Source organism: Dermacentor variabilis, chromosome 7 (assembly GCF_050947875.1).
Source record: "Dermacentor variabilis isolate Ectoservices chromosome 7, ASM5094787v1, whole genome shotgun sequence".
NCBI classification, from domain to species: domain Eukaryota; kingdom Metazoa; phylum Arthropoda; class Arachnida; order Ixodida; family Ixodidae; genus Dermacentor; species Dermacentor variabilis.
The window spans coordinates 140147876-140160864 of record NC_134574.1 but is presented as its reverse complement, the minus strand read 5'-3'; the positions used below and the strand labels follow the sequence as shown (position 1 = coordinate 140160864).

The 12989-nt window shown below is 49.9% G+C and overlaps 1 protein-coding gene across 1 annotated transcript in view; it reads left to right on the top strand.

The window, feature by feature from the left end:
• Nucleotides 1-8085, top strand: part of LOC142587172 (uncharacterized) — a 47488-nt gene extending 39403 nt beyond the window's left edge. Inside the window, exon 9 of the mRNA XM_075698058.1 lies at nt 7849-8085. Coding sequence (XP_075554173.1) covers nt 7849-8022 — 174 coding nt within the window. The 3' untranslated portion in view covers nt 8023-8085. The remainder of the gene's footprint in view (nt 1-7848) is intronic.
• The last annotated feature ends 4904 nt before the right edge of the window (nt 8086-12989 follow it).

Below are 12989 nucleotides of genomic sequence, written 5' to 3'. Positions count from 1 at the left end.
AAAACCATCGCCGAATTTGGTCATAGGTCCGAGGGGCGCCAGGGTGTCCAGCGGTGGGAATGTCGTGCAGTTGCTGGAGTACAATCTGTCTAAGATGAGACGGAATAAGGGTTAGGAGCGCAGGTCCATCGAGGTGCATGTTGCAGCGATACAGGATGCCATTTTTTAGCATAAACATGTGAAGGGATAGGTCAGACACATCAGAGAGCAGGCGTTCGATAATGGGCCTTAATGATTCATCGCGTCGTTGTTCAGCGCCAATGTCTTTCAAAGCGGAGAGCGAAAGAACGCAGATCAGTGCGACATCCACTAAACCGTCCTGTGCATCGACGGGATGACGAGACAGGAAGTTGGCGCCCTGATGTAGACGACCCGGCTTGTAGACCGCACTGTATGTGTAATCCTGCAGCCGTTGGGCCCAGCGACCGAGGCGTCCGGTAGCATCCTTGAGGGAAGAAAGCCAACAAAGGGCGTGGTGATCGGTTGTGACTGTAAATGGTCGACCATACATGTAGGTCGGGACTTGCCCACCGTCCAAATGAGGGCGAGACACTCGCACTCGGTAATCGAGTAATCACGCTCGGCTGGAGAGAGGAGGCGGCTGGTGTTGGCGATAACGCGGTTGTGCCCGCATTAGCGTTGAGTTAAAATTGTGCCTACGCCGTAGCCCCTGGTGTCAAGGCGGATTTCTGTCGGAGCGGAGGCATCAAAATGGGTGAGAACAGAAGGAGTTCTTTCTGAGTCTGCGGTTAAGCCGTTGTTTCTTCCAGCGATTGAGTATCGACCTTTTGGCTTCGGTGAGATGCGAAAGCCGGCTGTCTACATTATCGATCTCCGCGCCCGTTTCAATTTCTTTGGTCGCGTCGAGTACGCTCTTGGTGATTTCGGCGGTCCACGAGTCGATGTCTTCGATATCGCCGTCACCGCCGCTTTTCTGGTGGCGTCTCGAAAGGCATCCAAGTCTACCTATCTGTGTGTTTTGATGCTGGTGTCGTTGTGTTCCGGTATGCCGATTTCCACGATGGTGTGGTCGCTGCCTAGGTCGGTCCCCGTGTTTCTCCAGGTGATCGCGCCCCGGATGTCGCTCATAACGAATGTGAGGTCTGGAGTGGTGTCCCGGGACACGGAGTTGCCGATTCTCGTCGGATGAGTCGGGTCCGTGATCAGGGTGAAGTCGAGTTCCGTGGATACAGGTCGCGGCCCTTTGCTGTATACTTGTTTTAGCCCCAGGCAGGGTTCATCGCGTTGAAGTCTCCGCACGCGATCAGCGTGTTGCGGCGCGCTGCGGTGCTGGCTCTGTGCAGTAATGTCTTGAATCTCTGTTTTCTTTGCGATGGGTTGCTGTAGACGTTGAGCAGAAATATGCTTCCTTTTCTCTTCTTGCGCGGGATGATTTCGGTGAGTGTGTGCTCGATCTTGATATTCTTTGCAGCTCGTGTTCGACGAACGTGAGTCCCTTCCTGACCAGGACGCACAGGCCTCTCCCGTCGGGCGGTCCCTTGTGCACTCTGTAGCCGGGGAGGGACGGTGCGTCTGTCAGTGTTTCTCGCAGTAGTATAACGTCCGGCTTGCTCGCGGCATGTACGATGTGCTGTTGGATGACTGCCTTTTTCCTTCCGAAGCCGCGACAGTTCCACTGCCACGCGGTAACACCTGCTGCTGCTGGTGTTGCGTTGGCGGCCGTGATGTCGTTGGCGTGTACGGGGCTCCCTGGTTGGGTGTATGTTGCGCGAAGAGGGGCGCAAACGTCGGGTGGCTTACCATCGGCTGTAGGGTCCTTTAAATGTAGGCGTATCTGTTCGTGTTCTCGGCTTGGTAGGTCTCCATAGCTTGTTTCAATGGTGTCACTGCTGCGAGTTTCGCCGCGATTAGCTGTTCGAGTTTGGTGAATGTCGCTTCGAATTTCGCTTCGAGGCTGTCGATGCGATCGTTTTCTGTTTGCGTGCGCGTGGCCTCGATGGCTCGCTTCTTCGGTGCCGGTCCTTCTATGGCTTTCTCCTGGATGTTCGTTGCCGTTTCCTCGGTCTTGCTTGTGGAAGTTACCACAATAACCACGATGGAAATTAGCGCTCCAGTGTCGATGAGTGTTGTAACGGGCAAACCATCCACGTTCACGTCCAGAACGTTCCGATCAGTAGGCAGGATCAGTAAAGGAATATCAGGCCGGGGTTCCAGAGGAGCGCCACCTTTGGAAGCTGCCCCATTTAGCTTCCCGTCGGAGAGCGGCGACCGTAAGCTGGGGTCGGGGAGCGACGCAGCTGAGGCGAACGGGAGCGGTCACTGTGTGGTGATGCTGAGCGGCTAGTCGCGATGGTTCGAGCGTTGTCACGTGCGTCTTCAACCTCGGTGGGGAGTGCAGGCGGGCGATGATTCAATTGGGAGCGGCGGTAGGCGGGAACGCTTTGTCGAAAGTGGGCTGGCCAGGAACTTTGACAGTGGTGAGAGATCTGGCCCGCACGACCACAGTAAGAGCAGATGGGTCTTTCATCATGTGTGCGCCATTCGGCCGGGTTGCGATAGCTCGGATATGGACCGTATTGGCTCCGGTGAACAGGGGCAGAGGCAGCAGACGAAGCAAAGTCAGCATGGTTGGCGGAGCAGATGGACGGATGACCCACATTGGCAAGTTCTTGGCGAAGGATCGACTGAATGAGAGACACGTACGAGAGGCCGGGAATCGTCAAAGCAGTGTGTCACTGGCGTAGCAGGAGACGCTGGTTCGAATGCTCGCCGGACGATACGTACGATGTTCTAAGAGGCGGTGGCCTCACGCGGTGGACAAGTGTCTTCGCACGACGATGAAGCTGCGGTATTGGGTAGACGCCTAAACTGTTTAACTATGCGGCGGCTCTTCGCGTATTCAAAGCGGCGACATTCGTTGGTGATCTCATTGACCGTTGCCATTTTCTTGTAAAGAAGCTGGTTAAATGCGTCGTCCGCGATGCCTTTTAAAATGTGGCTGACCGTGTCTGCCTGGGCCATATTATTATCCACCTTGCGGCAAAGAGCGAGGACGACCTGGATGTACACTACGAAAGATTCAGTGGACGTCTGTGTTCTGGTCCCAAGGTCCTTCTTAGCAACACGTTGGCGGCCGACGGGCTTACCGAGAAAATCTCTAAGCTCTGTGTGCACTGGTCCCAACTTGCAATCTCTTCTTCGTGTGTCTCGAACAAGACCCGTGCTCTTTTCTTTCGGTAGAATATATTAGCCAGCATAAGTGTGTTATCCCATGTGTTCTGTGTATTAACCCGTTCGTAATGCTGCAACCAGTCATCGACGCCAACGTTGTCAATCCCGGAAAACATACCAGGGTCACGAGGCTGCGCCAGGATGACCATCGGTGGCGACGACTGGGCCATGGTTGAAGACTGTGCTTCGGATGACATGGTGGCCAGGTTACGTCCGATGCGGAGCTCCGTCTTGCGCAAGTGATTACCCAGTAACTCCACCAATGATATTACGGGAAGGAAGAAGCGTACGTCTGCCAACATATGGCTTTTAATGGCGGAGCTTACAAGCGTACAGCAGCGACGAAAATTAACTCTTCTTTGTCGTCTCCAAGGCCACCATCGGCGTCCTCTTCTTCCCACATTACAGACTGTGACTATATTCGCGCGCAAATGGCACGCGACGCGACCAGTCTATGAATGGTAGAAACGCTGCAAAATGGGTTTGTTTGAGTTTTCGGGTAACAGCATTGGCGTTGTCTCGTATACTGAAATCACAATCCGACACTATCATGTCTGTAGGTTGTGTGTGAGTCGTAGTTTAAGATTTTTCTAGGTATTTTAGATTAAGAAATTAAATTAGTTAAGTAACTTTCTTGCGCAGCACGGAGGGCCTGGGTATGGGTGGTTCGAAAATCTTGTCGGAACGACGTCCGACTCTGGACGCCGGATTTTCACTGACACTGGGCCCTTAATGCTGTCGCCTTAAATTGGAGATGTGCTCGTCTTATACAGGGTGTCTTATACAGGTTTTTTTTTTCATTCCAACTCATTAGGTAATTAGCCTTAATAAGTTCATCAACTACTCAAATACAATCATTAGATCAAAAGTGTCAATGAGAAAATTGTAGACCGAGCTGGTAAGTTCGCGATACAGCTTTGTTTTAACTACGTGCTACATAAACGTTTTTCCCGGTGTGAAAGGACCTCGTGAATACATGCAAATATCCTCCAGCGGCCAGTCGCGCGGCAATTTCGCGTGCAAAATAGAAGTGAGGTGTGCAGACAGGACACAAGAGTAGAGAGCTGAGCATGCGCTGATGAGTTTTGTGTCTTTCTTTTTTTTTCGCCTCAGTGCTCCCTTCAGTTGATAGTTGGCGTTCGTGTTGTCTACTTCTCTACTCTTGTGACCCGCCGTGGTTGCTCAGTGGCTATGGTGTTGGGCTGCTAAGCACGAGGTCGCGGGATCGAATCCCGGCCACGGCGGCCGCATTTCGATGGGGGCAAAATGCGAAAACACCCGTGTACTTAGATTTAGGTGCACGTTAAAGAACCCCAGGTGGTCGAAATTTCCGGAGTCCTCCACTACGGCGTGCCTCATAATCAGGAAGTGGTTTTGGCACGTAAAACCCCATAATTTAATTTTTTTACTCTTGTGTCCTGTCTGCACGCCTCACTTCTATTTTGCATAATGAATCCTTACCAACTAGCTCAGCTTTCTGTCGTTCTAATTTCGCGTGCATTTGCGGGCTACTTTCCCGTGCGGAAAAACTTTTATGTAGCACGTAATGAGCAACAGAAAGCTGTATCTGGAATTTTTCATGTCACTCTATAATTTTCTTATTGACACTTTTAATCTGACTATAATAATTGAGAAGTTGATTAATTAATACTAACTATCTATGTACGCAGAATGGAAACAAAATTCGTTTTAGTATCTCTAAGCAACTGCGAGCATTACCTTTGTTCTGTCCAACTATGTGACATTTGAATATTTTTAAACTCTCGCTAAAGCTAGCTGGGACACCCCGTAGATAAAACATGAACTGTGGCTGGACAGGCTGTGTGGTAGATGCCCCCTTCTGCCTCGGCGTCTTCCATTGGTGCTTAGACGTAAACGGTGCGTGGGCTGTGCCTGACCCACGTTTCGTGGGCTTCCGCCGTAGAGTTGCCTGTATGTGTCCGCCTTGAGTAATACATTTGCGATGTGTACGATATGCACCCCACGTCTTTCATTTGTGGTTAGGCGCCCCCTTCTGCCTCGGCGTCTTCCATTGGTGCATACACGTAAACGGTGCGTGGGCTGTGCTTGACCCACGTTTCGTGGGCTTCCGCCGTAGAGTTGTCTATACGTGTCCGCCTTGAGTAAGAAATTGGCGATGTCTACGCTATGCACCCCACGTCTTTCATTAGCGGTTAGGCTTACATTAAACGTGGGCTGTGGTGTGAGGGCTCGTGTGTCTTAAGCTTTTGCCGCGGAGCTGTTTGACCTACAAGCCTTGAGGGAGACACAGTGCTCATGAAAAGCCGCAGAGGATGCACCCTTGCCGCCTTTAGTGTTACATAAGTACTTAGGCTTACCCGCACCATATGGTTCTCTGACTTGCCCCACGAGTTTATGAGGCGGAATTTTCCAAGTGCCCATCTAGGAGCGAGGCCTTCGTGGTGTCGGCACGACCCCTCTACCAGACATGCGCCCTCCATTAGTGCTTAGACTTATGTAAACAATGCTGCGCTTATCCGCACGGATTTCTAAGCTGTGAAGCTTACAGAACACATGAGCTTCTAGAAATGGAAATGGAATGTCCTCCTCGAGCAAAGCGGCGATCGGGACGAAAGGTAACGGACGCACCCCGCTGTACCCCGACTGACTACTAAGAGATCTCGGGATTGCGTTTGCTAACTCGGCGCGGGGCTGAAAATGCGAAGTGGAGGCAAGGCTAGAGCACAGTATGGGGTGGCTGTATAGTAAAAGATATTACTCCCACTCCAGGTAGTAAAAATGTCACTCACACTGGAGGAAGAGTACCAGAAAACTGGCTTGTAAATTACGCTAACATTGTGGACCGCGTCCGGGAAATGACTGTTAAAACTGATGTCAGAAACGCGGTATAACAGTGTACATCGACAGCAGCATTGGAGAGAAACATGGCTTTACTAAATATAAAAAATAATAACAATAAAAGAAGGCGCAGTTACGCCCGGAAATCGGAGCGTTGACTGCGATAGCAAATTAGTAGACAGCTATACGAAGTATAGTAATTTTGTCGGTTGTACGAACTTGTAAAGATGCGCTTAATAACTAAATTAACAAGCACGGTGCCACGCGAGCACAGGTAAACATGGACAAATGTTTACTCCCTGACCACATAAACTCGCTGCGGTAACGTACGTTGGAGTGAGGAAGCGCGGTAGCAGCAGCGAGCGAATCGACCTGCGTGCTGCGTCTCGCTTCAACGCGAACTAAGCGTTGAAAGCTCAGCGCATACGAAGCTACTAGCACTCGGCGCACATTGTCCACATCGCGGATCGTGTTAAAGATCAGGCCCGTGCGATCGCATACTAGCGTGCTGATCTTTCGAGCCGGAAAATTGGCACGCTGGAGAGCGCTATCGCCATCGTGTCGCGCCGCCAGTTAGCCGACCTATAGCTGAGCCATCGTTGCTGCTGCTGTGTGTCTGGCTGCCGCTTGACGAGTCCAATAAACCATCGCCACAATGAATATATACATCTACTTTAAGTGTTGTCGGCGTCTCATACATCCGACGCGCATTATTTCTTTCCGCTTCGGCAGCCCTAGTGAGTACTCATTAAAAGACTGAAGGCTAACCAAGAATTCTGACGAGACAGTTTTTAGCGGTATTTGGCACTCTGCAACTGTACTTTGCGCCACTTAAGGATTTCACGATCAAGCATGCCGGGAACCTCGTTGCCGCAGCATCGGCTGCAGTTGCGCATATCGTCGAACCAAGGGTGCAGACGCAAATTAACCTACCTAATTATTTAAATAGCTATTTAACTTTTAGCTTTTGGTGAGTGTCGTTAAGCTTGCACCATAGCGAATGGTAGCGAGCGAGGTCTTTGCAATGAAGTCACTCTGTATAACTAAGGAATTTCGCCGTCACGGGCGCTTAGTTAACCAAGCGTTGGACTGTACTACGGTGATCCGTAATATTCTATACTGGAGGTCAACTTTCAGTGGCGATGAAGCGAAACCTACGTAGCCAAATCACGCACAAGTGAGAGCTTCTGAACAGTCGCATGTTTTCATCCACGTTAGCTTAGGCTGGGGAAGAGAAAACATGAACACCTTATTAGCAACAGGTAAATAAGGTAATACACATCACTGAATGTAGAAGTTTAATTATTTTGCGGCTTTTCCGCGTCTGGGCAAACCCGATAGCGTCGCACGTGAAGCAGCGCCGATTCAGCATCTGTTTCGAGCAACCGAAAGCACTGCTAACGCTGCCGGACTACTTGGCGCCGTAACACATGTGCAGCCGCCACGCGCCCGTAGCTTTCCCTTCATTTGCACAGAAAGTTGTCCGCGAGTATAGTTAGCTGCTGTTTCAAAGCCTGCGATCGACATACGAGGACGCCAGTGTAGAAAAAAGATTTTAATGCGCTGTTTTTTGTTCAACAATACGTCGTAAGATGTTCGGGCCATCTTTCATGTCAGATCATAAAATCAAGAGTTCGACGAAAACTCGTCTGGTCGGGATTGCTCATAGTCAAGGGTAAAACGGTCGTCAACCAAAACCATTCAAAGAAACCAAGACGTTTCGTCTCCCATACGGGGTTCTTGTTCACAATGTTTTGAATGTCTGATAGAGATATTAATGATCATTCGAGTGTGTACCTTCACTAATGCGGACGTACATGTGTTTCTTGCACACAGTGGCACAAGGCCCGCAGAGTACGCGAATCGCTAGGCGAGAAACTTCGGCGCCGTTTGGTGATGCTGTTCTACAATGTGCACCTAGATGACATCCAGAAGACGTGCGGCGCTGAACCATTCAAAGTCCTTACCTACACCTGTGAGGCCTTAAAGGGTGTAGGAAAGTGCAAGTGAACAGGCTCCTGACCCGACGGCATCCTCAACGCCGCATGTAGCGGACAATACGGTAGATGGAATTCTGATTAAAATGTTGCGGCGTTGTCTCGTACTCTTTCTTAAGACATCTTTTTAGACGTGTCGACGGATTTAGCGTGTCTGGTTGCTGGGTGTCTTGTAACGACTTCTAGAATGAAACGGTCGATTACGTGACTTCTATCGTATGATTATAACAGTGGCATGAAATGATACCTCACTCCATGCTGTGGATAGTTAGCAATAGTCAGCAGCCAAGGATAAAACATTTCGCAGCTTCTCCAGATAAGGCGAAACATCGAATGCCATAGCAAATTATTAACTATTCGAAATAAGGATAGCAGTTTTATCAGTCGTATAAACATTCATTAGGTTAACAATCGTGGTGCCATGCACACACAGGCAAAGATCTCTATGTGACCGTGGGCACTCACTGTCAAAACGCTGGCGCGAGGAAAAGCGGCAGCAGCAGCTAGCGAATTGCCCTACGTGTTGCCTGTTGCTTTAATTCCAACTACGCGGCGAGAACAAAGCGCACATGGAACCATAAGTCTTCGGCCTGCCTAGACTCTGTACCAAACGCAGATGGCTTCTAAGATAGGGCCCGCAGGGCTTCGCTCAGCAGCGCCATGCGGAGCGTCACTGCTTAGTGAAACGGCCCCTCTACACCCCCCCCCTGCTCTCTAGCGCGCGACGGAAGACAGCGCGCTTCCTCCCCGCTTTCCTCCCCATCATAAGCGAAGGCGAGCCACATGCAGAACGGGGAAAAAAACGCCCTATCCCTTCCGCGCGCCATGCGGAAAGTGTGGAGGAAGTCACGTGGTATATTTCGTTGTAGCGGCCATGTTGTCGCGGGCACAATGGCGGCTTTGTTATGGTGGTGTGTGCACATGCATGTGCTGCCCCGTAGGGCTTGTACCATGCCAAAGGCGTCGTGTGCGCAGCATTGCTTTAGTCATATTTTGTTCAGCTGTGATATCATCATCATCAGCAGCAGCAGCAGCAGCAGCAGCCGCCGCCGCCGCCGCCTGGTTACGCCCACTACAGGGCAAAGGCCTCTCCCATACTTCTCCAACTACCTCGGTCATGTGCTAATTGTGGCCATGTTGTCCCTGCAAAGATCTGAATCGCATCCGCCCACCTAATTTTCTGCCGCCCCCTGCTACACGTCCCTTCTCTTGGAATCCATTCCATAACCCTTAATGACCATCGGTTATCTTCCGTGCTCATTGCATGTCCTGCCCAGGAGGAGGAGGAGGAATAAACTTTTAATCTAGAACCAGCACTTTATGATGGCCGGGCCTAAGCCTCCCACGAAGGGACGTCGAGGGCTTGCCTCGCCGCCGCATCGCGGGCGTGCTGGGTCGCCCAGGTTTGGTCGTCGAGGGCGGAGCTCCGCAGAGCCTCATGCAACCTCGACGAGAGAGTCGTGGTGTTAGTCTGGGTGTACTGTGCTGGGCACTCCCATAGCATATGCGGAAGCGTAGCCGGGTGAATTCCACAGCACCGGCAGTTGGGGGTAGTGTAGACGTCCGGAAATATAAGGTGGAGGCGGGCGGGTGAAGGGTACGTGTTTGTTTGTAGTAGACGCAGGGTGGTAGCCTGCGCCCGGCTGAACTTTGGGTGAGGCGGGGGGAAGATTCGGCGACTGAGGTGAAATGCCTTAACGAGATCGTTATAAGTTGTCAGACTTTCCCTGGTGTCCAACTCATCTCCAGTGACTCCGGCGCGGTTGACTAGACCTCGCGCAATGGAGTGGGTGACCTCGTTGAGATTGGGGAGGTGTGGGTGGACAGGGCCCGCATGGGCCGGGATCCATGTTAGGGAGATTATGCTGTCTTTAGAGTGTGGTGCCTGGCAGAGGATGCGAAGAGCTTGGGGAGAAATACGGCCTTTGCTGAAGTTAGTAACGGCTGAGCGAGAGTCGCACACTATGGTGTGACAGGTGGGATCTAAAGTGGCCAGGGCGATGGCCACTTCTTCAGCCGTCTCGGAAGTGGGGGTAGTGACGCTGCAGGCGTGGCGTAGGGCTCCATCGCGTGTGGCGACGGCCACAAATCGTGTGCCATGGGAGTATTGGGCTGCATCAACAAATGTGACGCCAGGTACGTGGGCAAGGGCTTTTATGATAGCTCCGGCCCGAGCTTGGCGCCGGGCCCTGTTGTATTCAGGGTGCATATTTCTAGGGATAGGGTCTATGTAGATCCAGCTACGTATGTCGGTCGGGATCGGTTGTTTGGGGCCCTGTTGCTGATGGTAGGTGAAGCCAAGCGTGGACAGAATAAAGCGCCCCGTTTCAGTAAGGGTGAGCCGTTCAAGCTGGGAGCGTTGTTGGGATTCAATGAGTTCGGTAAGGTTGTTGTGAACTCCCAGTTGGTTGAAGAGTTCAGTGCTGGTGCAATGCGGGAGCCCAAGTGCCCTGCCCATGCCCATTTCTTTTTCTTGATTCCACCGAAAATGTCATTAACTCGCGTTTGTTCCCTCACCCAGTCTGCTCTTTTCTTATCCCTTATTGTTACAGCCATCATTCTTCTTTCCATACCTCGTTGCGTCGTCCTCAATTTAAGTAGAACTCTTTATGTAAGCCTCCAGGTTTTTGCCACGTACGTGAGTACTGGTAAGACCCAGCTGTTATACACCTTTTTCTTGAGGGATAATGACAACCTGCTGTTCATGATCTGAGAATGCCTGCCAAATGCACCCCAGCCCATTCTTATTCTTCTGATTTCAGTCTCATGATTCGGATCCGCGGTCACTACCTGCCCTAAGTAGATGTATTCCCTTACCACCTCCTGTGCCTCGCTACCTATCGTAAACTGCTGTTCTCTTCCTGAGACTGTTAAACATTACTTTAGTTTTCTGCAGATTAATTTTTAGACCCACCCTACTTCTTTGCCTCTCCAGGTCAGTGAGCAGGCATTCCAATTGATCCCCTGAGTTACTAATCAAGGCAACATGATCAGCGAATCGCAAGTTACTAAGGTATTCTCCATTAACTCTTTCCCCATTTCTTCCCAATCCGGGTCCCTGAATACCTCCTGTAAACATGCTGTGAATAGCATTGGAGAGATCGTATCTCCCTGCCTGACGCCCTTCTTTATTGGGATTTTGTTGCTTGCTTAATGGAGCCTGTGGAGCCGCTATAGATAGCTTTGAGTATTTTTACATACAGTTCGTCCACACCCTGATTCCGTAATGCCTCCATGATTGCTGTGGTTTCGACTCAATCAAACGCTATATCGTAATCAACGAAAGCTATGTATAAGGGTTGGTTATATTCCGCACATTTCTCTATCACCTGATTGATAGTGTGAATATGATCTATTGTTGAGTAGCCTTTACAAAATCCTGCTTGGTCCTTAGGTTGACAGAAGTCTAAGGTTTGCCTGATTCTATTTGCGATTACCTTAGTAAATACTTTGTAGACAATGGACAGTAAGCTGATCGGTCTATAATTTTGCACGTCTTTGACGTCTCCGTTCTTATGGATTAAGATTATGTTGGCGTTCTTCCAAGATTCCGGTACGCTCGAGGTCATGAGGCATTGCGTACACAGGGTGGCCAGTTTTTCTAGAACAATCTGACCACCATCCTTCAACAAATCTGCTGTTACCTGATCCTCGCAAGCTACCTTCCCCCTTTGCATAGCTCCCAAGGCTTTCTTTACTTCTTCCGGCGTTACTTGTGGGATGTCAAATTCCTCTAGACTATTCCCTTTTCCATTATCCTCGTGCGTGCCACTGATACTGTATTAATCTCTATAGAGCTCCTCTGCCACTTGAACTATCTTACCCATAGTAGTTATGATATTGCCGGCTTTGTCTCTTAGCGCATACATTTGATTCTTGCGTATTCCTAGTTTCTTCTTTACTGATTTTAGGCTTCCCCCGTTTTTGAGAGCATGTTCAATTCTATCCTTATTATACTTCCTTATGTCAGCTGTCTAACTCTTGTTGATTAACTTGGAAAGTTCAGCCAGTTCTATACTAGCTGTAGGGTTAGAGGCCTTCATACATTGGCGTTTATTAATCAGATCTCGTCTCCTGCGATAGCTTACTGGTAACCTGTCTAACGAAGTTACCACCGACTTCTATTTCACACTCCTGAATGATGCCCATAAGATTGTTGTTCATTGCTTCACCACTTAAGATCCTCTTCCTGAGTTAAGGCCGAATATCTGTCCTGTAGCTTGATCTGGAATTCCTCAATTTTCCCTCTTACCGCTATCTCATTGATCGGCTTCTTATGTATCAGTTTCTTCAGTTCCCTCCTCAAGTGTAGGCTAATTCGAGTTCTTACCATCCTATGGTCACTGCAGCGCACCTTGCTGAGCTCGTCCACATCTTGTATGATGAGAGGGTTAGCGCAGAATATGAAGTGTATTTCATTTCTAGTCTCGCCATTCGGGCTCTTCCACGTCCACTTTCGGCTATCCCGCTTGTGGAAGAAGGTATCCATTATCCGCATATTATTCCGTTCTGCAAACTCTACTAATAAATAACTCTCCCCTGGTGTTCCTAGAACCTTATGCCATATTGCCCCACTGACTTGTCTCCAGCCTGTTTCTTCAGTACACTGGCATAGAAGTCGCCCATTAGCATAGTGTTTTTTTATTTGAGTTTACCCATCGCCGATTCCACGTCTTCATAGAAGCTTTCGACTTTCTGGTCATCATGACTGGATGTAGGAGCGTAAACCTGTACGGCCTTCAATTTGTACCTCTTATTAAGTTTCACAACAAGACCTGTCGTCCTCACGTTATTGCTATAAGAATCCTGTATATTACCGGCTATATCCTTAATTATCAGGAATCTGACTCCTAGTTCTCGTCTCTCCGCTAAACGCCGCTAACACAGGACGTGCCCGCTTTTTAGCACTGTATATGCTTCTTTTGTTCTCCTAGCCTCACCGAGCCCTATTATATCCCATGTACTGCCCGATAATTCCTC